The sequence below is a fragment of the Clytia hemisphaerica genome, unplaced genomic scaffold (assembly GCF_902728285.1).
Source record: "Clytia hemisphaerica strain Z4C2 unplaced genomic scaffold, Clytia hemisphaerica genome assembly, whole genome shotgun sequence".
Classification (NCBI taxonomy): Eukaryota; Metazoa; Cnidaria; class Hydrozoa; order Leptothecata; family Clytiidae; genus Clytia; species Clytia hemisphaerica.
In genome coordinates, this window is record NW_027103726.1 from 1091992 (window position 1) to 1117752 (window position 25761).

At 35.0% G+C, this 25761-nt stretch overlaps 2 protein-coding genes across 3 annotated transcripts; both read right to left on the reverse strand.

The window, feature by feature from the left end:
- Positions 1–1555: 1555 nt before the first annotated feature.
- LOC136804697 (exportin-4-like) lies at positions 1556–25364 on the reverse strand. Of its 2 annotated transcripts, none has more exons than XM_067061310.1 (23): positions 25258–25364; positions 17374–17450; positions 17164–17269; positions 16858–16999; positions 16431–16569; positions 15351–15467; positions 15015–15174; positions 14550–14668; positions 12884–13041; positions 12255–12429; positions 11721–11903; positions 10846–11053; positions 9774–9986; positions 8738–9080; positions 8283–8457; positions 7287–7580; positions 6795–6861; positions 5225–5335; positions 4380–4474; positions 3938–4068; positions 3469–3598; positions 2481–2663; positions 1556–2191 (listed from the first exon to the last, which is right to left on the reverse strand). In XM_067061310.1, exons 2-23 carry the CDS (start codon positions 17419–17421, stop codon positions 2078–2080), a joined length of 3411 nt encoding a protein of 1136 aa, XP_066917411.1. In that variant the 5' UTR covers positions 17422–17450; positions 25258–25364; the 3' UTR covers positions 1556–2077. The 2 variants fall into 2 exon arrangements, with proteins under 2 accessions (XP_066917411.1, XP_066917410.1); XM_067061309.1 differs by having other exon boundaries at positions 4380–4534.
- On the reverse strand, positions 18158–19006 carry LOC136804738 (ciliogenesis and planar polarity effector 2-like). The gene has a single exon (XM_067061343.1). It carries the CDS (start codon positions 19004–19006, stop codon positions 18158–18160), a length of 849 nt encoding a protein of 282 aa, XP_066917444.1.
- Positions 25365–25761: the final 397 nt, after the last annotated feature.

The window sequence follows — 25761 nt, forward strand, 5'->3', positions numbered from 1 at the left end:
TCGTATAAGCAAAACTCGATTGCTACCAGTAATCGAGTAAAATCGAGTAAAATGTGATTTTAAACATCGAATTACTCGAAAACTGCAGGGTTTTTCAGAGGCAAATTTTTTTTGTGACTTCTATAAGGCGAAATTGACAAAATATCAAAAATTTGCCCTGATCTAAGGGGTGCCCTACGAAAACCTGTTTTAAGGCCTTTTCTGAAACTCGGACGCTGGTCTATACCACCACGTCACTAAACAACATGTTTGAGATTTTAGTACCGACCCCCCCCCCCTTGATTCATATTGATTAGACCATGGCGTTACCGACATCCCTCAAAAATCAGTGCTAGTTGAAAATGACTGTAATAAAACGACATTAATAAGGGCGGGACATAAAATAACTGATATATCTAACAACATTGGAAGATGATTGAAAATTCGCTGTGGCAGAAATTCTGTAGGTAAAACACACGAAAAATAGATTTATACATTACCACAACAGCGTCTTGAATTTACCATTCTTAGCCATTTTATATTTGCTTTTAAAGTATTCCTTATTTCTATATCTATGAAGAAAATGGAACAGTTTAAATAAATGTCAGAAAAATTAATTAGGCAAAGGGGCCTCAGAGAAAGGTCAACATGCTCTATTACCCTCCGATCAACGTCCCAGGGAAAATTTCTTTGACTGCACCAAGAGGGAAGCTCGTGGTAGGCCCTCTTCAATTTGATATTCAAACTATGCTCTAAAAACACTCAACTGATCTAGAGGTAGCATGCAATAAGTATAAGTATAACTCACGCATCTCAAGAGATATGATTAGTCAAAGTCCGGAGAGGTTAAAGATGAAAAAAATTATCACGTTTTGATTTATTAATCCTTCCTTATTTTTCACTTGAAAACATGCTTGTACCTAGTGTTTGAGCTTTCGAAATCTTATATTACTATCCTAAATAAGGAGTAGAAAGTGATTATTTTGAGCCAAAAGATTCTTAAAACACCTTAAAACGCCGAATAAACAATAGTTTCCTATTTAAAAGGCATTGGGAAATCGTCACAGTATCCGAAAAAAAGACTTCGAAAAAACAGAGTGGGGGAGGCAGGAGGGTCATTGTCCCTCAGTTTTTCAAAATTTTCAAAAAAGCCATTTCAAAAATATTACAATTCACACTTTCAAAAGCTTCATTTCTGGGCAAAAGCTGTCTGAAGGACTTTTTTAAAGCAGCTCAGGTAGTGAAAACCTAAATTTCATCACGACGGTTGTACCTTCATTCACTATATTTTTGACCTCTTGAATTTCTAGATCGAGGCGCAAGATCCTGTCCTTTATTTATTTATGATAAAATAGGTAACAAATTTCCAGAGAAGTTGGCTTAGGTCATTGATAGGGTCAAATTTAAAGCAAATCTCTGAAATGATAAACAAATTCTGAGAATAAACCCATACAGTACAAGCGAAAACAAACAGATAACTGATTAAAAAGCTCAAATCCTTGGTAAAAGGGACAAATCTTATAACCTATTGGGGCATCGTCAAAAGTTGAAATGATTTCTTTCAAGTTTCGCATAATTCTTAGTTCATTAGCCTATCTTTTCGGATACATTATAAACAATTGAAAAACAATCTTTGATCTACCTATCTAATAAATACAGAAAATAATAAAAATTTTGCTCAAAATGATTGTTCCTCTAAATCATAAAAATTGTAAAAAAATTTCGTTTTTCAAACCAAAACTCCTTAAATGTGCAGGAATCCCTAAATAAATCCCTTGATACTTTTCCAGCAACAACGACGATTGCATTTCTGCTCAAATGTCCATTCAATTCTCACACGAAAGGTTATACTCTCTTCCGTTACTACTTCTGTTTGTCCATGCCGTCATTGATGTTAATATCTACACCAATGAATTTAACACGATGAACAATTTTTCGAAGATGAGATTTTAGTCTAATTTGATTAATTTGGAAAAGGTCCTACGAGGCTTATGCAACAAAGTAGGATAAAACTACTGACTGCTTCGAATTGATTTTCTCTCTCAGGCACAATCCACGCCTCTCATAAAGCCATCTTAACCATTTCATTTAATCTATACTATTTAAAGCATAGGAAGCCTTTGACGTTTTGTAAAAATGTTTCTAGGTTCTTTCGGAATTGTCGCAAGCTTTGACGGTTGGGTGAGAGCTGAAGACCGACCGGTGTCAAAAGCTGAAAAAAGAAAGGAGAAAGAAATGAGGTTGATGAACTAATTTTTTTGTGTTGAATTAAAATTTTTGGCCAAAGAAAATCACCCTATTTTATTATTAGCTTTTTCTACTTAGAAAGACCAGAAACCATTCATTCTCCTGATAATTAGAAACTTTAATCAGTTATATTTCCCCAAAAAATTCGCTTCATAATAACTCAATTTTCAAGGGTTTTCTTTGAGAGTGCAGCTCTCACGACTGCATTAGAGCATTGAATACTTATAAAGTTATAATAATACTTATGTACTTACTTGGAACGCATCTATAAGACGTTGTTTGAACGTCTCGTTGGTCACGTGCTGCTTGGCAATCAGATTATTGGCTAATTTCAAATATTCTTCTTGGTGACAACAAATTAAAAGGAAAAAACACTCGGCTGCCGGCTCAATTAACTCCATGTTGAAATGACCCAAGACAATGTGCTCAAACACCATCTTGAGAAAAAAAATTTAAAATAACATTTTTAAGCTTAGGGCTTGTGGAGCATCTTTCAAGGATTTCATCTTTCAGATTCGGCGAATCAGCAGGGGAAAATTTTGGACTTCACACAGTGGAGTCTCCGAAATTCGAATACGCACGGAGAACACAAATTTGTTCGTGTCAAGGATTAAAGTTTATAGGGCATTGTTAACTGAAGAGACTAGAAAGCTTTTTCGAGTTAAGGAGACAATCGAGTTATAGAAGTTCGATTTAAAGAATCTCTACTGTAGATCAGGTTTCTAGTGGTACTGCTAGTAATAGTATACAAAGGATTATTTGAAATTGAATGTTACTCAGGATTTCTTCGTATGTAAGGGTGTATTGATCAATATAAAAGCATTCCAAAAATGTAAAAACTTAAAACGAGCAGAAACTAAGCAAATATTAGTCTTTTTTTTAAGAGAGTTTGTCGTAAAGTTCGGACTCACGATTGTTTTTTGCACCTAAAGTAACAGCAAGGACTTAAGATAAACAATAGGTGTAATCAGTCATGGGTATAATTACTAATAACCTTTATAAGACCTGGACCAAGCTATATCCGCCATATTTGATCGGAGTGGTACCCGCAAAGAACCAGTGTAGTGTTAAAACTTTGCCTAACGAACAAACGGCGCTACATCACTTGTGTACAAGCGGAGTAGATCTAACGCTCTCGATGCTGTTACCACTTTAAAAAAAACTCCGATCAAAATATTTTGCTTGGCCGGGATTGAGAAACTGCCTCCGGGGTATGAATAAAGCTCAGTGATTATAACTTACATTCAGGAAATGGAGTAAAGCGTTGTGTAGAGGTAGGTTGATGGGATCGTTTCGATCGCACTCATTATGTAGATATTTTGCAAGTGAGCTCAATGCGTCTAATGAACACTTGGCAACCTCTGTATTTAAACTGTTTATATTAAAAGTGAGAGTTATGGAAAAAAAATTTTTAGAAAAGGAAATTATCGGTCTAACTTATCGTATATCGAAGATGTAAAAGTTTTGGGGTTTATACTACAGTATAGTTTACACAAAATGAATTATTTGAACAAGATTGCGCACGGACGCAGTGGTTTCGAGAATGTGTTTAAAAGTATTAAAGAATTCAAGCTTACAAAGTCGGCCTCTAAACATTTGTATTTTGCCCTAAGTTTTTCGCGATCTGTCTGCCAGTGGAACTTAATGGATTAAGAGTCAAACGATTGGTTGGTCATAAAGAATCTGGAAAAGCAAACGATGAAAAGGATACTCAGAAATGGCCATTTGAATGGAAGCCATGAAACTTTTGAATAATTCTTCTGGTAATACTTTCAGTTTCTCTGGATACACCTCACATACAAATGTCACCAGTTTGAAATACTCACTACTTAGCTTAGGATACTGTAGTAGTGGGAAAAAGAAAGTTTAAAAGTAATGAATTACAAAAAGTGTATTTTAAGAAAGTGTTGCAGAGAGACTGCAGGGGGAGGTTAGGTTGAGTGTTTCTCTAGACTATTTTCGAATATCCTTGTTGGTAAGGTCAGGTGTTCTCTTTCTTAGGGAATATAATCAGTATTTCCTTAATTTCTAAAATCCGACGCTCAGACAATTCTTCCAAATTTGTTCTTAGGCTTTGACCGTTGCTCAAGCACGTATTTATAAATAAAATTCTTCTCGTCGTGAGTGAGGGCGTGTAAAGAAAAACAATTTACCTTCAGCAACTCTTGAGTAATAAGTGGTATAACAATTTGCAGACCATACAGAACAATATCGACAGGAGAAACTGAGTCTTCATTTTCTTTGGTATCTAGAGAAAAACAATTCTGTAAGCCGAACAATGCTAGATCCTCTTTATCACCTTGCAGTTCTACAAAAATGAACGGAATGGTTTACTCATAGGCCAAAATTAGAATTGGCAAACTGCTGTAGATTTATTCAAGATATATGCTAACAAAGCAAAATTAACAATAGGAACGCAGCAATGCGCAACGCAGAAGGGAGGTTCAAAGATGCTGTGTAAAAAATTGGCAGGAAATGGGTTAATGATGTCCTTTTAAAGACGGAGTTTTTGAATCAAGCGTGAATTGAAAGTTAATTAAGCGTGTATCACTAAATAATAAGGAACGTTAGCCACGGTGTATTGTGGAATACCTAGCACTAATAGGCTTTTTGAGGCTTTGCCTACCCCAGTCTCCACATTCTCTTCAGGTGGCATGAGCTGGTCGATAAGGAGAAGGTTTTTCATGGTGGTTGTCTAGCATACAATTAATGTTGTCAAGTCCATTCGTTTTAAGTGTGCACTAATCTTTGTTTTAATTGCCCCTTTATCAAGAAATGCTTAAATTGGTTGAAAAGATAATTAAAAACACTTAAATTTTGTAGAAAACTGATCCAAGAAATTCTCGAAAATGAAGATGAATAATGAAGAAGAAAAAAAAATTAACTTTTTATCCTTATGTTTTGTTCTCCTCTATCCGTTGATAAATGAAAGATTTATGCACACTTAAAGCTAATGGACTCAAAACCATAGTTCCAAACATCATAGGGAGCTACTCACCGCCCAGATCAAGGAAGTCTTTTGAGAGGATATGACTTAACAATTGAATCAACAAAAGCAAATCATTATACTGTTCTTCATCTTCTTGGTCGTTGTCTGTTTTCTTGATCGCTTCAAGTGGAAAAAAAATAAGGTGAAATAGGATTTTTCGTGCAGCGTGTGCCTCGTTTTGAAACCATTACCATGGTGACTGTGTCCCTTGAGTTTTTAAGTATTAATTTTTTAAATAGAGTACACTTCTTATGAACTCGTTTGGGAATCAATTATCATAGCAATATCTTTGAAAACGAGGTAAGCGTTGTGGGTGTGACGAAATTTATGAAAAGGTCTAAATTCTTTTCATAATGAAAGTGAAATAAAAACTCACTGAAAAGAAGGCGCGGACTCCATGATAACATAAGGTATAGTGACCATTACATGATAAAATGCAAATCATTCTAATGTTACAGTCTTCACCTGATATTGTATACCTTATTGGAACTAATTTTCGCGGGAATTAATTTTAGCGTTTTTCGCGGTTTTTCGTCAAAATCGCAAAAATTTGAACCCGCGAAATGCAATTTTTCGGATATTTTTTTTCGACCGCGAAAATTAGTTCCATAAGGTAGACTTGAATTGTTTATAATCCATGTAATACGGTAATATAAGTGTTATATGATAATACGATAATTGTTACGGGGTAGTTTAACCTATTAGCCCCAGGGGGGGGGTAGAATCTACCACGCTGGAGTTCTTTTGCGTATATCTCGGAGAAAAATTTTTTAAACGACTTGAAACTTTCTGACTTTAAACAAAATCTTATTAAGAGTATTTTCGCAAAATTTTAGGGTTATAGCTTGTCCAGATCAAGTTTTATGACTTTATTGTGAAACATGACATATAACCCAGCAAAAATCGCTCAAAACTCATTATTTTAAATTGTTGATAACTTTTAAACTATTTATTCAATCATCTTCAAATTTTGACACGTGATAGGTATTGACAATATAAATTTGAAAAATTAGAAAAAAATTTTTTAAAATGATGACGTCATCATTAATGACGTCATCAAATTTTGAAAATTTAACTCATCTTCAACACAAATTTTAAGATAAAATCTTCATGGAAACTTTAAAACCGGCAATTATGTTAAAGAAGACCTTTTATCTTTCAGAATTTTTAAACAGAATCTAAATATCATTATTGGTTCGATTGTGATAGACATTTTTGTAAACCACATATTTTGGCTTTATGCCGACAGGTGGAAATTTTGTGATGACGTCATCGGTTTTTGAATGACGTCATCAAATTTTTTTCTGTTCCAGGAAATTTGTGTCATGATGGAGAACATCTGTACCAAATTTCATGACCGTAGCTCTCCTAGATCAAAAATAATCGAGGGTGGTAGATTCTACCCCCCCCCCCCCTGGGGATACAAAAGTCAAAAAAGCTTGGGCCTAATAGGGTATAAACTACAATTTGCCAATTCCATTATTTTTTACTGATTTCCTAATATGACTGAATTAGTTTTGTAGCATGCTTTAAAGCATATCCTAAGCCTAGTATAAGTAGGGTTAAAGCTGTCACTTACATTTAGTGATTTTTGAGTAATTTTTCATCATATCAATGGTTATCCGACATAACGTTGTCGTGTTTTTCTACAAACAAGAAGAGAAATAGTCATTACTAGACCTTTTCTTCTACATAGTAACAATATGAGTTTTTGGTGAAGTACAAACTAAAAGGGAATTGTTATAATCGATATCCGCTATGAAAAGGGTTAAAATCAACAAAATCAGTAATTTGTGGTGACAAAATGCTAAATTCAAAGAGCTAAAGAGCTGAATTCAAAATTTATTTTTCTTTAAAAAAATTAAAACAAGGGTTAAAATGTAAGCGAATTGATAGGATGCGAGTCGCAAGTTACCATTATATGTGCAAGGTGCAAGCTAAAATTAAAAGTTACTCGCAGCACGCATATTTAATAGCAACACACAATTCACATGGCCAATCCGCAATTAGCATATTAGAAATCATGTTGTTAAAAAAATTAAAATTGGGATTTATTTATAGAAGATCTTACAGAATTTAAGAAGCATAGAACATGCTCCATCATATCGACATACATTTCCAAGATGGCCACAATGATGACGGTGTAGCTCTCATAAATCAGTATCAGTGCTACAGTATCTTCGATCAATGGTTGGAAATATTGGAAGAGCGTGTCCGAAAAAGACGCAAAGCATGTCGGGAAAATACCACGCAGACATTCGAGCGTGCGAATAACGGTGTATTTGACCTCTTCGTTTTGTGAGACCCTGTTGAAATTGTCTTGTTGACGCACTTTGAGATAATTGTCCATGATGGGTTTTAAGAGCTATAAAATGAACGATATAATCAATGAAGCTTCAAAAGGGAAATTTTAAGCGTGGTAATGATTTATATACAGTACAACAGGCCCGTAGGAAGCAATTTATTATTGTGGGGGCATTAAGCTGGGGGTTTAGGGGGCGCTTAGCCCCCCCCAACGGGTCCAGGGCTGGGTTCAGGGGGCGAAGCCCCCGTTAGCTGGCGAATTTTCTAGAATTTTTTAATAAAAAGACCCTATTTTTGAACTATTTTCCAACAACAGATTGAAATAATTTAATTTAAATATTGCAAATTCAATGCGACAGCTTAGCTATGAGAGAATCTCGCTAACTTTTTAACCATATACAACCTGGAAAAATAACTATCTTTCGGTGGTCGAGCAGACACGTTCGATTATTTTATCAAAACAAAAAAACAACAATGAAAAAAATTATTTTTGAAAAATTATTGGGGGGGGGACTGCCCCTGCTGACCCAACCCCCCCCCCCGGTTGCTACGGGCCAGGTACAAGTATCAAAAAATTGAAACGATAGAAGCTTTATGATTTAGGCTCAAGATTTTCAATATTTCCAGTGTTGATGATGGGAGGGGTTCGAAATTCAGTCACCATTCTAATAGAATAACTGCTCTAAAAGAGGTTAATACACCTAGCAGAGAAGAACTTAAAATTGCAAAACAAAAGAGGGAAGAAATTCTTTGCGATACTAACTTGTGTTTGGAATTCTTCTTTAGTTTTGGGGTCCTGGACTTGCATACAAGCTTGCATCAGAGCTTCAATGATATTCCTTTGAACTTTCGGGGATAATGACATAATCTTCTGGTCAAACGAGCTGAACTTTTTTACTATTGTCCAAACTGTTGGTAAAGCCAAAGCGATACCTACTCTACGAATATAATGCAACAAACGCTAAATCTCCTTATCATTACATAATATTACAAAATGCGTCTTCGAAAAGCGCAAAAAAAGACTTTCCTTTTTGCATAAAATTGAGATTTTTTACATAGTTTTAAACCTGTACGAATTTGACTGAAACCTAAGAACAAATTAAGGAAAACCTGAGACTTAGATTTCAAAAAGTTGCAAAAAAAACCTAACAATTTCGAAAAATGGACATGGCTCATCCTCCCCCTTAGCTCGTATAAAATAATGCATCATTTGTTTACCTCTTTTTATCATGAAATATCCTTAACAGTAAACTTGAAACATCCTGCGTGACATCTGGCTCACCAGTCCAGCAATATAAATTCAATTCTGCCGTCTCAAGGATAACTTTCAACATTAAGCTACCACACTCTTTGGTGACGTCAAAACAAGCGCTTAACACGGGCGCATTTTTCAATTGTGCTGAATAACCAGGTAGGTAGCCTCTTGTCCAACGTTTCAAAAACCACAGAACTGTGGATGCGATTTCAGGACTGTACGATGCCACGAGATTGCTGTTTAGAAATTCGTTTTGGATTTCCACCACGCGCAGGACGGATGTGAATAATCCAACACAAGGATCAACTGAAAATGAAAATATAAAAACGCTATATTCAATGATAAAAATCATTTTTATTAAATTCACCCGGGGGGGGGGGGTACTTAGGCAAAAATAGGTGCTGGGTATGTGCGGACGGTAAGGGTCGGGTTTTTCACCTTTCAAAGTCTCTCTACGGGTTACAAAAATCAGGAAATTTCAAAGTACATAGTCTAGTAGGTGGGAAAAATCACGATTTTTAGAAAAAAAATTTGATTTTGAGAGAAAAAATTACAAAAAGTCTCACTAAGAGTAGGAAATTTTTGAAAATCAGGGAAAATTTTTCGAAAAAGTCTCTCTAAGGGTCAGTTTTTCACTAAAATTTGGTCTCTCTAAGGGTCAGTTTTCGGAGGTCCCGTCCGCACATACCCCTCATTCACCAACCCTTGTACCCCCCCCCCCGGGTAAACTCACCTTTGCAGATTGTTGATTTTTTACTCATTTTTACTTTAGTGTTTGGAGTTGACTTAATATCAGTCTTTTAGCCAAAAAAGTTTTGTCAGGCCTAATTTATGCGGCCCCTCTCAAAAAAGTCTCAACATCATATCTACTTTCGAAACAACTACATCCCAGGAAAGACTTTTTTCACACAAGATAGCAGAATCGTTGAACTGATAGATATCCGGACCAAGAACTTGATCCATGAAAACAATAATTGCCAAATTTGATTTCATCAATACCTTCGGCGACGTTTCCTTCTTTTCCAATAGTGGTCAAATATCTGACGGATGATGCAACACAGCTTTGATGGGATGTCAAAAAGTCATTACTACAGTCCACTATTTCATTCGGTACTTGAGCACTCTCTCCCGTTGTGTCCACAGTGAGAACGAAGGTTGCGATCAGCAGAAGCCAATTCAAATCTTCGAAGAGAACATCACTGGCTATTCTATCTGAAAAGTATAGAAACGTAGACGAAAGAGTTATTACATTGAAACACAAATTTGTAGCATAGTAAAACATCAAAGCACTAAAAATCTAGCTCGTATTTATTGCTGACGTTTGAATTAAAAAGCTCTTTGCACAATGGAGACATTCAAAATTGGGAGAGATTTTCCTTCTGTGCCGCCCCTTTAACGCCTGCCCTAAATCCGCCATGTCGTATTTTTAGCTCACGCCAATGAAAGACCGTAAAACGTAAAAAAAAAACATGCTAGATATCAAACAAGCTACACAATAGTAAACATTGACTTGAATTGACATTATATATCCCACTTCTTCCTAGTCCAGAAAATGAATAATTTTCAAGGTTTTGGAAAAGAATGGACGATGTTTTCTCCTAAACATCACACATAAATCCCCTTAAAGATTTTGTTTTTAAATAAGAGTGATATCGTTTGCTTACTCATCAATTTTAATTCACAAGCTTTTTAACATTGGATTGACACACGGATGTGGAGCAAGATTGGTCAGAAAGAGGAAAAGCAAAAATTGTTTTTTGCTTATATCAGCATGATCTTATATCAGCATGATATAACAATAGGCAGACGCTGTCCTGATATGAAATACGTGTCTGATATGAAACGGGAACACTTATGTAAAAATAAAACCTTTAAATGAAAGAAACTAGTTGAAAAATTAACGCCACTTTTTCCGCTCAGTTTACGTCAGCAATTATTGCACCACGTGCCAAAATAGCACCGATAAGGGCCGGTGTATAAAAAAGACGGGATAAGGTACCCAAAACAAAAAATTTTGGCTGGAGAGAAATCTCTGATACCCTTGAAGTCAAATGTTTGATTTTAAACTTACTATTTCCGTTAGTGGAATTGCTTTTTCGCATTCGTTCGTAATTCAAATATTCCTGAAGATGGTCTACTCTTTTGTTGAGCTTATCTTTCAACAAGGGAACAGTTTCTCGAATGTTCATCCGAAAGAATTGTCCAATATTGGAAAGTTCGTCTGAAAAGAAATCTCGATCTTTCTCTGATAACTCGTGGTCCAAATCTTCATTATCAATCTAAGAGGAGATTCGATATTTTTTATCATCTTTCCCTTTGAGAACGGACCGAGCCAGGGAGAATTAAGTTATAATAGCCGCATTCTTTTACACCGCTCAACATATGTAAGATAATGATACCTGTCGAGTGTAAGTATTACTGAGCGCTTGCCTGTATTGAAGTTGAGCTATAGTATTATTTTATCCACTTAAATAAATATAGAATCCCTACAAATCCCCTCACAAAAAGTATTCAAGTTTAGTTCACCCTATGTTACCCAAAAAAGGATATTTTGAGCCAAACAACTAATTTGTTTTCAGGGTCCGATACAAAAAACATAATCGAGTGAATTTGGATTATATGACAAAAGGAGTTCTTGCTAAACAGTCATATTGTACTGATCATAATCTGTGTCAATTTCTCAAATGACATGTAAGATGAAAATATTTGTAATTGTTAATCACAATACATTTCAGCATTATTTTGTGTTACTGAGACCTAACAAAATCTTGGATTGACTGAAATCTATGTATCAGAAAGAAAAGAAGAAAGTCTAATTTAAATTTTAAAATATAACGCTAAATTTGGTCCGACAGCTGACAAGGCATGAGCTATTGAAGCTCTACTAAAACTGAATAAAATTTACTTTTTTGAGAACAAAGCACTAAAGCCTGCATATTAACTCACCGCGTCAGGAGGGCGAATCCCTTCAGGAGCACCAAGATGACATTTGATGTATGCTTCCACCACCACCTTACTGTGTTTCTTGAACATGTCAGGAGGGAAGTCATCAGAATGGGAAATGACAGTGATCCAAGCATCCAACAGTGTATTACTCCCTTCTGCATATTCGTTGTCTTCTAGAACGTCCTGTTAAAAAGAAAAATAGACTTTCAAATCCTTCCCAGGATTCTTTAAAGGAATAGTAAAAATAAAATCAATTCACCCAAGGATTTAGTGTTTAGAGCAGAACAACGTTACTATTTATGTTTTAATTATGTTATACTTTTGTTTTCAGTGGAATAGGTGAATTCGGTCTTTCATTTCATATATATGATATGACAATGACGAGTTTCAGCAAACAAAATGTTTCGTATCCATAAAGTGAAAAAATGGAAGATAAAGTAAATGAACTTTGAAGACCATATTTGCTTGAAGTAAATATTACTTGCTTTCATTCAATTTCATAATACAAAACCTTACACACTATAAACATTTTACCTTCGGTGCAGTTGCTGCTTTCTCCAGGAACATACACGTCAAAAACATCATAGCTTCAAATAGCCTGTTCAAAATGTCATCGCTGATACCTCTGATGATCTTCATGGGAAATACATCGACTAACCGGAAAATGATTGAGGCTAAACCAGACGCTTGGTGTGCTGACCATTCATGTCTAATGCAAAATGCTATTTATGACATGCACCATAATCAATCTCTTCCACGGACCCAACAGCTGATTGGTTGAAAGATTTACGTCACTTACAACCAATCAGCTGTTGGGTCTGCGATGTAATGTCAGAATTCATTGCAAAGGCGCATATCATGAATAGGTCATTTCACGATCGAAAGGAATCATGAGTAATCAGAACCAACTCGCGCTAGTAATGTTGGTCTATAGTTTTGAGGTTTTCGAGTCTAACCAATGGAGAGTCTAACCAATGGAGAGTCGTAAAGGGTGCAGAATCAGTCCTGATAAAATGGCCTATAACAAGAATGTTCAATGGCTGCCCAGTTATTTAACAATTGTTAATCTACTGGTATCATGTATGAGTTTTAGACAATATAGCAACAATTTCTAATGGTAAAGGAGCTCAGAAACTCCTGTCAATTAATGAGACATGGCTTACTTGTCGACCACATTAAGAAGACAATTCATGTAATGTGAGAGATACTTCAATTGCATATCATCAGTACCAAACACTCCACCAGCGACTGATGCTAATTGTATTAAACACTGGAAACAGTGATGTGATAGTTCGTTATGACTGGATGTCACTTGTAGCAGCTATAATAAAATGGATTTATTTTTAACTGTACCAGCTGGTTTGGACTATTCTAGAAATAGTATGTATCCCCTATGTTCAGCTATTTTGAGAAGGTGTGACGTTCAGGGTGGTCAGTAAAATGAGGTTGAAAATACACGATGGTCAGTAAAAACGATCTATTAAAATTAGTTATTTGTTTCTTATAAAAAAACGTTTAGAAACCAAAATTTCATGCTCTTGAAATATTTTTTCATATTCAAGACTTCGTATATCATCAAAAAATTCAGTAATTTTAAGAACATTGATGTATGCTTATTAATAGTGATTCTTATAGATAAAATGCGTTTTTTGAGCTGAAAAATTCTTTTTTTACAAAAATCTGCTTGAGCCATCTTTTACTTACTTTTATGCAAAAAACCAATACTTCACAAAGTCCAAAAAACCCTTTTTCTTAGCCGTTTTTTAGCTGAAATTTACCCCAAAAATCAAGCTCAGCCACATTCGGGGGTTTATAGTTATGCATCTTTGTGCAAAAAATCATAAAGAATGAAAGAGCCAATCTTGAGAAAAGCTAATACCTAAGTAATTGATAATGTGGGTGCTTATAAAAAAAATATATCGAATTTGACCAGTTTTTCTATAAAAACACGCCAAGCAACCAAAATTTCATGTCTAAACACGCATATTCTTTAAAAGTAAGCCCTCATGAGCAAAAAAATAACATCTATTCATAAAAGAATTGACTAATTGACTAAGAACATTGATGTATGCTTATTAATAGTGATTCTTATAGATAAACATGCGTTTTTTGAGCCAACAAATCTTTTTGCAAAAATCTGCTTGAAAAAGCCTTTTGATTGACACAAACCTAAAGCAACTTCAGCCATCTTTTACCTATGATGGTACCCTACTTTCATGCAAAAAATCAGAAAAAATTAATGATTCAATTTTTCACATAGTCCAAAAAACCCGTTTTTTAGCTGTTTTTTGGCCCAAATTTACCCAAAAAAAATTTTGTTCGAAAATCGGGCTCCGTCACATTCGAGGGTTTATAGTTATGCATCTTTGTGCAAAAAATCAGAAAAAACTAATGAGCCAATATGGAGAAAAGCTAATAACTAACGAACAAACGGACGAACGAACAGACATACAACGGTTAATTTATAGGACCTCCACCGGGGTAGGTACAAAAACAATTTATAAATAAATTTCTTTTGAACTTTACCAGCTAGTCTAGACTATTCCAGAATATTCCATAGTATGTATCCCCTATATGTTGAATAGGTGTGACGTTCAGAGTGGTCTAAAAAATGAGAAGAAAAATCCAAGGGGGTCCTGAAACCACCTTTCCCAAAAAAGACTTCCTCGACATTGGGGTAAAACATTTTTCTGGAATATCCTGTTTATGAAAAAAGTAACAACGATAAACCGCTTGCCAAATAACATTAGTCACTTGTTAGTAATTTGAATTAAAGTACATGCCCTTAAAAGATACAAATTTAACACTTTCAAAATATGTAAATCTAACCTGAAAGAACATATCGATCAAGTTTGGGTTCAACATCATTTCTTTCCAATTCTTGTGAGGTTTGAAAATCAATTTGGAAGCGGTCTCGTTCAAATGAGGAAAACGAAGCAGCAATAAAGGTGCACAGGAGTTAAGGTAAACATTACTTTATTCAATTGGTATCATTTTTGGCATTAAAGTCACTTAATAAAGGGAGTTTAGCAATTCTCAAATATATTTAGGTCAGATTCATGACTATCAATCAAAAACTAGTAATAACATCAACAACATGCAGATCTAGGCTTACTTCCACCATATTTTTTCAAAGATAAGTGTTAATATGAAGCACCAGATGAGTTAGGGAAATTAATTTTAAAATTAATTTCATTTAAATCAATTTTCATAAATAAAGCCTAAGGAAATTGGGGAATCTAGCAAAGGAGACTATCAAGTCTAGCTCTTGAAAAGGCTTTTCTGAAAGGATATGATTTCCGCTCATGAATTCCCAGAGGAATATTTGTTCAGCTAAAGACAGGTAGCGATTTAATATTGCAATATCTTCACGTCCAAGTGAAGAGATAGGAGCAGATGTGTATTTTTGAAGAGCGTTGATCGTCAAAATGAAGAGATTCAACAGATCCTTTTCCTACAATAGAAAAAAAAACATCAGTATAAGCTATACGTGAATGAGCCTTTCCAGCCGTCAAAAAGTTCAAAAGTTTTGCAAAATCTATGGTTTTTAAAAACCATTTTAGCTTAGAAAACAAACCAATGCTTTGTTATCTAATAAATACATAAAAACAATATAATAAATAAAAATACCTCAAACGTCTTTTTACACTTTGCATGGAAATCCAAACTCATGCCAAAGTTGGTAGATTGACTTGTGGTTGAATATTCAGTAAGTAATGCTTTCATAATTGAACAGCATATCAGCTCCTAAACCAATTTTAAAAATAATACTACCTTTAAAAGGTTTTTTCAACATTTGAATCAATTAGTGATCCAAAAGTTTTTTTTTGGTCCATTTTTTGACAAGTGAATTCTAATGTAACTTTTCGTGCACATTTTGATAAATAAAAGAGATCGTTTCCTATTCAGGGGGGGGGGGGTGAAGCAGTTAGTACAAGACATCATGCCTACTAACTGCTTTCTCGGAAGAAGTTAGTAACACCACCACCTTGGTACACTTAGTACAGTTAGTACTAACTGAAATTAGCCTTGAAAAAGGCTTTTGACCTTCATAAATTCAATAAAATCAAATAAAATAAAATTTAATATCGTAAAAATGATTCAATTTTCCATAGCTTTCAATAGGAAAAAACAACATTTTAGAAAATCAAATTTCTATTGCAACCAGCAAATTGTTTTTAAGATTTGAAAAAAAAATTTCGAAAATTTGAAAAAAAAATCTACTTCCCCAAAATCCTTTTTGGTAAAATATTGTCTTTTTTTTAAATTTTCTCACAAAATCCTATTTTTTACACAGTTAGTACCAAAATTTGGCAAATTTTTAGCAGGGGACCACCCTTTTTTGCAGTTAGTACATCTGAGTACTAAGTGACTTTATCCAATTCATATGGCACACCACCACGGTACTAACCGGCATGATGTCTTGTAGTAACTGCTTCACCCCCCCTGTCCTATTTCAGGATCACAATTAAAAGTGATTAAAATGTTACCCTTCTTAAAGTCAACCAAAAGCTACCCAGGTGGCAAAGGTTATTTGGCAAACATTGTTTCAACGTTTATCTAATCTTCACAACGCCCATTATAACGTTAGATGAACGTTGAAATAACGTTGTGTCCCATCTGGGTGGGCTTATTTCAAGGATCATTATGTTTGAAGAAAGAAAATGCTAAAATAACACCAGTTAAAATTTAAGAATTCTAACAGCTTACCATGTTTTTGTTACCACTAGTCAACAACTCATTCAACCCATTAATCAAATTAGTTCTAGCATCTGGAGATTCCAATGTTCCAAGTTTGAAGATTACAGCAACTGCTAACAATATCTGTTCTCTAACAAAGTTTGGAAACCTAGAAAGTTTGAAAAAAATTAGATGGTTTATATGTGGAACAGTGTTTGTCATTATGAACTGTATAACAGTTGCATGTATACTATGTTTGTAAGTTGTTGCTATAGCCAATTTGCTAAATCCTAGCAGTAATTTATTCTATGTTTGAAAAGGGATGATATCAATGGTGTTCAGTTTTTTTTTCAGAGAATATATTTAGGAGTTTTAACAATAAGTATAACAGTAACTGGATGGATCAATGATTAGTGAAAGATTTTGTTGGAAAAAAACAATTATTGAGACTACTTACTCTACTTTCTCGGTGACAGTTTGCAGCAAGAAGCCGCATAATTGCTCGACTTCTGATTTCTCTAAAAGAGACCATTCTCTAATCACCGCCTCTTTTAGAGTTGTTGCAGCCTCAAATATAACATATTCTACAGTGCATGATTCTAAAAAAAGGGAAAAAACCATAAATTAGCATATATACTGCAATATTCTATGATAATTATTGAATAGTCTGAACCATTAATAACACTCTAAAATTTTAATCTGGGAGAAAATGAATTAAAAAAAAAAATTAAAGCTTTTTTTATATCATCTTGGTTATTCTTACTGAGTATACTTTGACAGATTTCATAAGGCTGCTTTGTTTTACGAAACTCCAAAAAGAGCTGTTCAGCATGTTGTCTTTCCTCAGAAGTCACCAAACCAGGGTGTGCCTATAATTGAAGGAAACAAGGCATAACAATGGAGTTTAAGCCAGAGGATTAGAAAAAATTTTAAAAACTATGCTAACAAAGGAAAACAAGTAGAAAAAACCTACCATCAAGATAGCCGCAGCCTTTTCCATTTCAGCAACAACATTAGCCATGATTTTTTTTGATTTTTTTCTTTATTGTACTAAAACAGAATAAAAAGAAGGTCTAGGTCTAGGTCTTTAAAGTCCTAGATCGAAGGATGATGAGGATGAGGTTAGGAGATAAGATCTAATAAAATAAAGAATAATAAAAATTTAATTTCAAAAATATGTATGTATTCAATAAGTTTGACAGAAAAGACACATTAGGCATGTGCGACACAATTATGTACAAATAATAAGTTTTTAAAAACTATAAAAACTAAAGAGATTGCCTCTCAAATGTCCCTAGATTTCAAAGAATCAAATCAAATAGTTGGGTTATGCTCAAGCCACTTACATTAGTTAAGGGCTTTTGTGAGTATTGGCAAACTCTCAAGTGGCACCACTGAATCAATATCTTCCATTTTAGACCAGAGAAAGGCAACAAAGAACTTTTGTCTATCACAACTACAAGGCCATTACAATATATGCTCTAAGTACACGATTTCTTGATTGATAAAAAACACTTCAGTGAGGGCAGGTTTAAACAAAGGGCAATTTTAAGCACATAGTGCAAGCCAAAACTTTTGGAGTAACTTTAATGAAAGCAGCTTGCTGCTTTCAGTTTATTAAGAATAGTTTAGACTTACGAATGTGGACCTTGACGTATTGAAAAATTCAGACATATCAAATGGGAGAGATATAAATCAGAGATTAAATTCCCACCATGTACATTACAATTGCCTTATATACATTATGTTTAACAAATTTAGCAAAAAGTCACTTTTGTACCTTTTGAAGTAATACTGTTTCCTTCGTCAGGAGATCCAGGTTCATTTTCATTTCCGTCCTTCCTATTGTCACTGTTTGTAAAACAAAAATCAATATGGGTTTTAGGGATAAGCCCAACTTTAACTTGATCTCTATACCAAAGTAATTCACATAAAGGATTCATAAATGATGCAGACTTTTTGAAACAATCTGAAAAATCTCCAGTAAGCTCTGAATTTATCGCATTGGTATGCATCAACACAGGAAACTTCCAGACATCTTGGAAATCATCAATCATTTTGTTTGTGATAACTGTTTTACTGTTCTTTGTTAAATCATTTTTTGTACCTAGTGCAACTTTTAGAATATGGTCTTCAGCATCAATACGTGTTATAAGCTTTGGTAAATCATCCCACATTGTTTTATTAACCATTGAGAATGTATAGATTATGCAGTCAACATCCTCCATACATGATGGTAAAATATGATTGTAACTATTCAAAACTGATTCACCTACATCCCAAAAGGATATCTTGAAGAGGACAGTGGCTTTTGTTTCATTTATCAAAACAGGCCAATACACAGTAGTAACTTGTATGCCGGTTGTCTCTCCAAGGTTTTCCAATCCAAACCTGCCAGATGCATTTGCTATTGTAGTAGACTTTCCAGATCCTGTTTTTCCACACAAAAAGACTTTGTATGCAACCTCTCCAGTGTAAAGATTTGTGACAGGTGATTCTAGTAATCCATAGTGACGACGCCCTCCTTTCAGTATGAGAGGTGATAAAATACTTTTTGCAATATCTGAGTTGAAGAGATGGTAATCCAGCAAGGTTCCAAATTTCATTGTTATGTGCTTTGATTAGCTCTAAAAGTTAAGTCATTATAACAAAACTTCTTTAGTTTGTACACAACGTAGTGGTCTAAGAAAACGGCTATTTTTTTTTAGAATCTTCCTTACAATCTAGTTTTTATATTTATAAAAACTAGATTGCTGACGTGGAAAGGAATGTCGGCGTGACTCATTGAAGATGAGAAAGAACTTATAGTTAGTGGAAGTACTTCGAAGCGTCTTTACGTCACATAGAACAAAAGAAAATAGCAAAAGACTAAAGTAATTACCCATAGCCACCATTTCGCAACCGTGGGGAATCACGATTTTACGGAAATGGGAATCCTCATATTAAATGAAGCATCTTCTGAAAATTTCATTCTTCCCCATAAATGCGAAAATGAAAAACGAAGAAGCCTTCGCTTTCTGATCCTCTTGTTTATCTACCATGAAGTGTTATAAAATTTCTTATAGAAGGACACATTCTCCTAAAAAGGTTTTTAAAAAATGCAGAACTGCCAGCTTGAGATGTTAATTTTGCGTGAGATAAAAATTTCGAAGCAAAACTCAAATCTTTGCCCAATTTTTCTGATTTTCCGATATCGGAAATCAGAAATTCTGAAAATGACGTAGAAAAAAGTTGTTAAAAGTATGTCATTTTTTCTTAACAATTTCATAAACTGCGTCACAACCACGGAGCGCTGACTTTTAGTTTTATGACTTGTTTGTATGACTGTCAGTATAGACCTAACTCTTTTTATACAAAAATTACAGGAAACACATATTTGGACTTTGTACCGTGAACTGAAGGCGGGTAACTTGCATCAGTGGAGGCTAACATGCATAGCCCTCAAATGAATGACCTGGCTGGTCCTTAAAATACAAAGTTAAATCAAAACAAAAATGGTAGAGTAGAGCTGTGACCGGATCTGCGTAGTTCATTTGTTTTGAAATTTTGCTGCTTTGATTGGTCAGTCATTTGAAGGCTATGCATGTTAGCCTCCAGTGATGCAAGTTACCTGACTTCTCGGTACCCTATCAGTATAGACCTAACTCTTCATACAAAAATTACGGGAAATGCATATTTGGATTTTGTACCCTATGCTGCACACTAGCACTTAAGCCAAAGTCCCGTAAAAGCGGGACAAAACAGTTTTTTGAAATTTGCAAAAAAACGCCACATAGAAGATCTTTCAAAATTCAGTATGTGAATAGAGAAGTAAAAAATACAACTTTTCTATTTTTCCTTTTTTTTGCAAAAGTTCTAGGAATGAAAATAAAGGGATAATGATAATTTAATAATATCCACTGATGATCCGCGGCACTATTGTAAAGCTAGAATCGCTTCGCGTACTTTTTGCGTACTCTTCGCTTGAGAAGTTGATTGACAGATTAAAATTTTCACCTGCACGGGAGCTTGTGTGCGTTCTGCGAGCGTTCTCGGCTCAATCCTCGGACCGTGTTAAAAATGGAAGACTCAGCTGTGACAGATCATTTCGATGGAAGTTGTTGGAATGTTTACAAGACTCTTGACAGAAAATCCTTTGTTTTATTGTCAATGACAGTACAGTCAAGTATCAATATTTGAGGTCTTACGAAAATCGCTACTTTTTACCGTAATTGCTTTCGTTTTTTAAGGTTTTAGCAACGGGTACCCCGGACATAGTTACGGGGCATTGAGAAAAAATCCTGACATAGAATTTCAAAAAGATTCACGCTATCATATTCTACATTACAAAATACACCTGTTCTATGTTGGTTTTTTTTCTCGGTGTTTTGTAGGCTTAATTATCGTCATGCAAAGTAAATAAAACCCCCTGGAAATCTTTAGGTTTTGATAAGCAAAATACTTACATACTATTGTTTACTTTTCAGGTATTCATCCAGTCAGAATTCACCCTCAGAAACTTTCAACCAATCAAAATTCAACCGTGACGCGGGAAATGATCCAATCAGAATCCCGAAGCTAAAGACTTAACAGCCAATCAGAATTTGTTAGCGAGCAGTATTCATCCGATTGGAATCGCTAACACGAAAGCGAAAGTGAAAGTGAAGGCGGAAATATATTCTTTTTTCGACGTGATTTGCATCTATTAGGACAGAAAGAAACGCCAATTTGTCAAAGATTTGTTTAAAACCACCTTATTTTTTGTTGAGTATCGCCTAAATTTATCGAAAAAATATGCTTTTCAACATTAATCTTAACAGTGCTGCAAATAAGGAATTTCAAGTTGGCTGGTGATTACTCAATCAGAAAGCACTAACAATGAAACCATCAAAATTTCACGGGAAAAACACACATATTAGCTTAAAAATGACCGGTAATTACCGGTCACCAGCCGTTATTTGCAGCACTGCTTAAAATCTCTTTTATTGTTAAGTATCCCCGGGGCGCTCAACACCGAAAGAAAAATAAGCGGGCGGAACCGCCCTCGCAGTTTAATACCAGGATTGAAAAAACCTTTTCCGTACATATAATGTAGCTAAGGAATTTTAAAACACGGCCTTTAAAGTGAAACAAGATGGCGGAGAAGTAGTGATCGGAGGTTTTTGTAATTAATCAGCATGACAAAGGTTTGTTATATTTTAGCATAACAAAGACAAACTCAGGAGGTAAGGTAAATTGCGTTTTGACTACTTTTAACTGCTTTTCTAATAAAGAATATCTTCAAACTTGACTTCACTGAATGATGACAGTGCCGTTATTAATTTTGTTAGATCTGACATATTGATGTTTGTTAGTGCCCTTTATAGTTTTGATTCCCATCAAAGTTAATCATTTTCTGGTTTTCATGTTATTATAGATGCTGTTTTAGAGCTTTAGAGCTACACTGCCTATGCTGCATGCAAGCAGTTTTTTGAAGTTTGCTAAAAAAATGCCACATAACCAGACGGTGTCAATCGATCAACTTCGAACAAAAATTGCAATTGAACCAATCAAACGTAATTGAACGCAATCAAATAATTGCGATTCGATTGTCGAACGTAATCGAATCTTAATCGAGCGGCCGAATCCTGGGTAATATTCGATTGTGTTTGACTGCGTTCGAGTAAGGTTAGATTGGTTCGATTGATAGTTGACTATGTTCAATTGGTTCGATTGATTATCAATTACATTCGATTTCGTTCGATTACGATTATGTTTGATGAGTTTGATTGCGATTAGATTAAATTGGATTACCCGCCCCGTTAGAGCTTTTTAGCGTGGGCTTAAGTACCGTACGAAAGTGAATAAAATCTAGTACTATTGAATCAGTCAAACATACCGTAGGATCGTCTAATCTCGACACACGTCTTCCCATCTCGGCATAGCTGTAGGCTGGTCTTCAAATTAAAAAATCAAACATAAAAAAATACATACCAAAGTTATCAATCAATCACTAAATTGTACTCTCTCTCTATCACGTCACAGATTATTAAAATATAATATGAGAAATGTGAATTGTTATTACTTATATTTGAAAAGAACACTTTAACGATGTAGTAATCACTAAAAAACTAATTAGCATGCTTTCAATGAAGATGCCCAAATCACAACAACATTTTGCACGCGAGGAATTTTTTAGTAGACCTTTTTACTGTGAACCGAAAATAATTAAAAGAACCCGGTTTCCTCACCGATATATACAAACACTGCCTAGAGCGTGTGCTTGCAATAAATAATAAGGAAATAGAAACCAGGTCGACTAAGCGCGCGAATTATTTTTATCACGTGACTTGATAAAGTTGTAAAATTTTAATGATGGACACATTACGAGGAAGTTTGCATGCGTTTCTTGTGTTGTGTAAAACTGCTTATAATTTGGCTGTTTTTTTAATTGAAAGGATTGCAATGTTTACTGAACTTCTAGTTTGATGGATGAACTTGTTCGATAAGAATGATACCAAGAATTTCATTCAAGGTTTGTTTTGATTATTTTACAGATCCGGTGTTGAGATTGGAAGACGTATGTCGAGATTAGACCAACTTACGGTAATCGAATACAATCGAACGCAATCGAATACAATCGAACGTAATTGAAACAATCGAACGGCAAATCCTGGGTAATATTCGATTGTGATTCGATTGCGTTCGACAATTGAATTGCAATTATTCGATTGTGTTCAATTGCGTTCAATTGATTCGGCGTTCGATTTGTTCGATTGACATCGTGTCGACATAATAAAGATCTTTCAAATTCAGTATGTGAGTAGAGCAGTAAAAAATACAACTTTTCTATTTTTCCTTTTTTTTGCAAAAGTTCTAGGAATGAAAATAAAGGGATAATGATAATTAAATACTATCCACTGATTGCTGATGATCCACGGCACTATCGTAAAGAAGCTAGAATCGCTTCGCGTACTCTTGCTTGAGAAAATGATTGACAAATTAATTTTTTTGCTCCTGCGCGGGTGTTCTGCAAGCGTTCTCAACTCAATCCTCAGCCCGTGTTAAAAATGGTAGACAAAGCTTTGACAGATCATTTTGATGGAGTTGTTGGAATGTTTACAAGACTCTTGGCCAGTCTTGACAGAAAATCCTTTGTTTTATTGATTTTTATTGTCAATGATGACAGTCAGTCAGGCACATCCTGGCAAATGAACGGGGTATTTTTCACTTGCGACCATTGGCAAATGAACGGGGTCGAAAACGAAAGTGACGTAATAGCGCCGAATAGAGTCCCCTGCCCAGTTGGCGACCGGTCTAGTTGGCGATCAAACGTCTTTGAACCCAGAAAAGTCATACAAAAACAAACCTCTGGAGAATTTCTTTTGGTAGTAATCTGCCTTGACCTATTTCCCGTACTGTGTAAAAAAGGTTTTAGAAAAAAACGAGTAGAATCCGAAAGATTCAACTTTGCACGGAAGCACACGAAAAAGCCGGATTTTTCAAAAAAAATAAAAAATGGCTACCTGTGGACAAAAAAGCTCCGTAAGAAAAAACCCTTCAACTCCCACGCCAAAAAAATACTTGTCCAAAACAATGAGTATGTTAGAAAGCATTTCTGTAAAAATCAGCTGGATACAGTTTCCTTCGTGTGAAATATTGATAAAAAAGTTGATGCAATCAGCTTCGAAATTTGACGTCCAGTCTGCAACCGACCAAACTCAAAAAATGAAAAAGAAGACTCTACATTGCGATCAAAACATTCCAGACGCGAAGAGAAAAAAACAGGCATAAAAAATTCCCCTCCCGCGTTTTTATCAAATGAAGACTCTCCATAGACCGCCACTTTCAAAACAAAACAAAAACAAACCTTAGAAAAAAATGGCGACTTGAAGAAAAATTCTGAAAAAACATGCCGAAGGGAAATGTAAGTGAGCTATTTTAAAACAAAAGAATGAGTATAAATAAATTTAATACGGGAAAGCTTATGAGTTTTTTTATCATCCTGATCAATTAATATGACCTTACCTGCAAGTAGAGCACTGATTTTCTCTTTTTAACGATCGGTCGCAGACTGGTACGTCGGTCGGGAACTGGGCACTAGTACCGCTCGCTTCGAAAGTTTTTTATTCTAAGAAGATCGCCTCAAATAAAAAATCAAAACAAACACGAAGAACATGTTAAAAGTTGTCTAACCGTTAGTTGAAAAGGATTTTCAAAAAAGTTAAAAGTAAGTGAAAAATTTGAATCCAAAAATTTCGGTCGCCAACTGGGCAGGGTACTCTACCCAGTTTAATTACACCGGGTTTGAAATATTTTGCTTCATTTCAAAGAACTGCATGTATGAATTTTTTTTTCCATGGGTTAATTTTGTCTTCGAAGATTGAAGAAACTTTTAATGAAAAAATAAAGTTCCCAGTTTTCTTCCTTTTTTCCCTTTTTCAGTTTGAAGTTCATTTTTATTAATTTTCACGCTTTTAGTCTGAGACGTCCTATCTCATTTACACTGGGTGACGAATACCCCATGTAAATGCTCACCCCGTTCATTTGCCAGGATGTGCCTGACTGACAGTGCCGTTATTAATTTTATTAGATCTGATATATTGATGTTTGTGAGTGCACTTAATTATAGTGTTGATTCCCATTGAAGAATCATATTCTGGTTTTCATGTTATCTATTAGATGCTGTTTTAGAGCTTTACTTTAGAGCTAGCCTGAAGCTGTGCATGCACCTCCCTCTCTTTTTCGTCTCTAGCTAGTGTAAACTAACTAGACGTAGACAGAGACCCAGTCTGTATTTTCATAATCTGATATAAACAGAAAAGGTTCACCCTATAACTGACTATAGTGATCTTTGTCAAGTCCTGTGCTAGCCGGTAAAAAACAAATCTTTCCTTACCAAATTTCGTCAAACGAAACCAGATTTCCTCGCCGCCATCTTGATTATTTCTGGTGTTTCCCGCTTCCATCATAAAAGTGAAACCTGGTGGTTTTGAGGGGATAAACGGATAAGTCTATGCCTTTCTCGAGACAAGATTTCGATTTTGTTATCTCCCTAATACAAAAATTCATTTAAGAGAAGAAAAGCATCACCGCATGATTTCAAATTCGAAAGTCCGGGTGAACCGAGTTGAACCGGGGTGGACTTTATCGGGGAGGGGGGCGGGTATGCATCGAGAGCGCTAGGTCTACTTTTCCTCAAATTCTTTTGATGATGTAGCGACGTTAGACGTTAATTTTTAACATTGCAATGGCTTCTTATTCTCGGGTACCAATTCCAAAAAAACTCCAATCAAAGATAGGATATTGCTTGGTCCAAGGATATATAAAGGTCAGTGGGCAGAATTCGCCGGAAAATCGGCTATCGAAATAGTTCCTCAAGTCGGCGGAAAAGTCGTCCGCC

Excerpts from the sequence above, each read along its gene's own strand:
- LOC136804697 (XM_067061309.1), bottom strand. The coding sequence starts at position 17,421 with ATGGCTAATGTTGTTGCTGAAATGGAAAAGGCTGCGGCTATCTTGATG. Across the intron at positions 12,430-12,883 it reads CTTCTTAATGTGGTCGACAA|ACATGAATGGTCAGCACACC; the intron begins GTAAGCCATGTC and ends ATTTTGCATTAG. Across the intron at positions 8,458-8,737 it reads ATATTTCATGATAAAAAGAG|AGTAGGTATCGCTTTGGCTT; the intron begins GTAAACAAATGA and ends TTATATTCGTAG.
- LOC136804738 (XM_067061343.1), bottom strand. The coding sequence starts at position 19,006 with ATGAAATTTGGAACCTTGCTGGATTACCATCTCTTCAACTCAGATATT.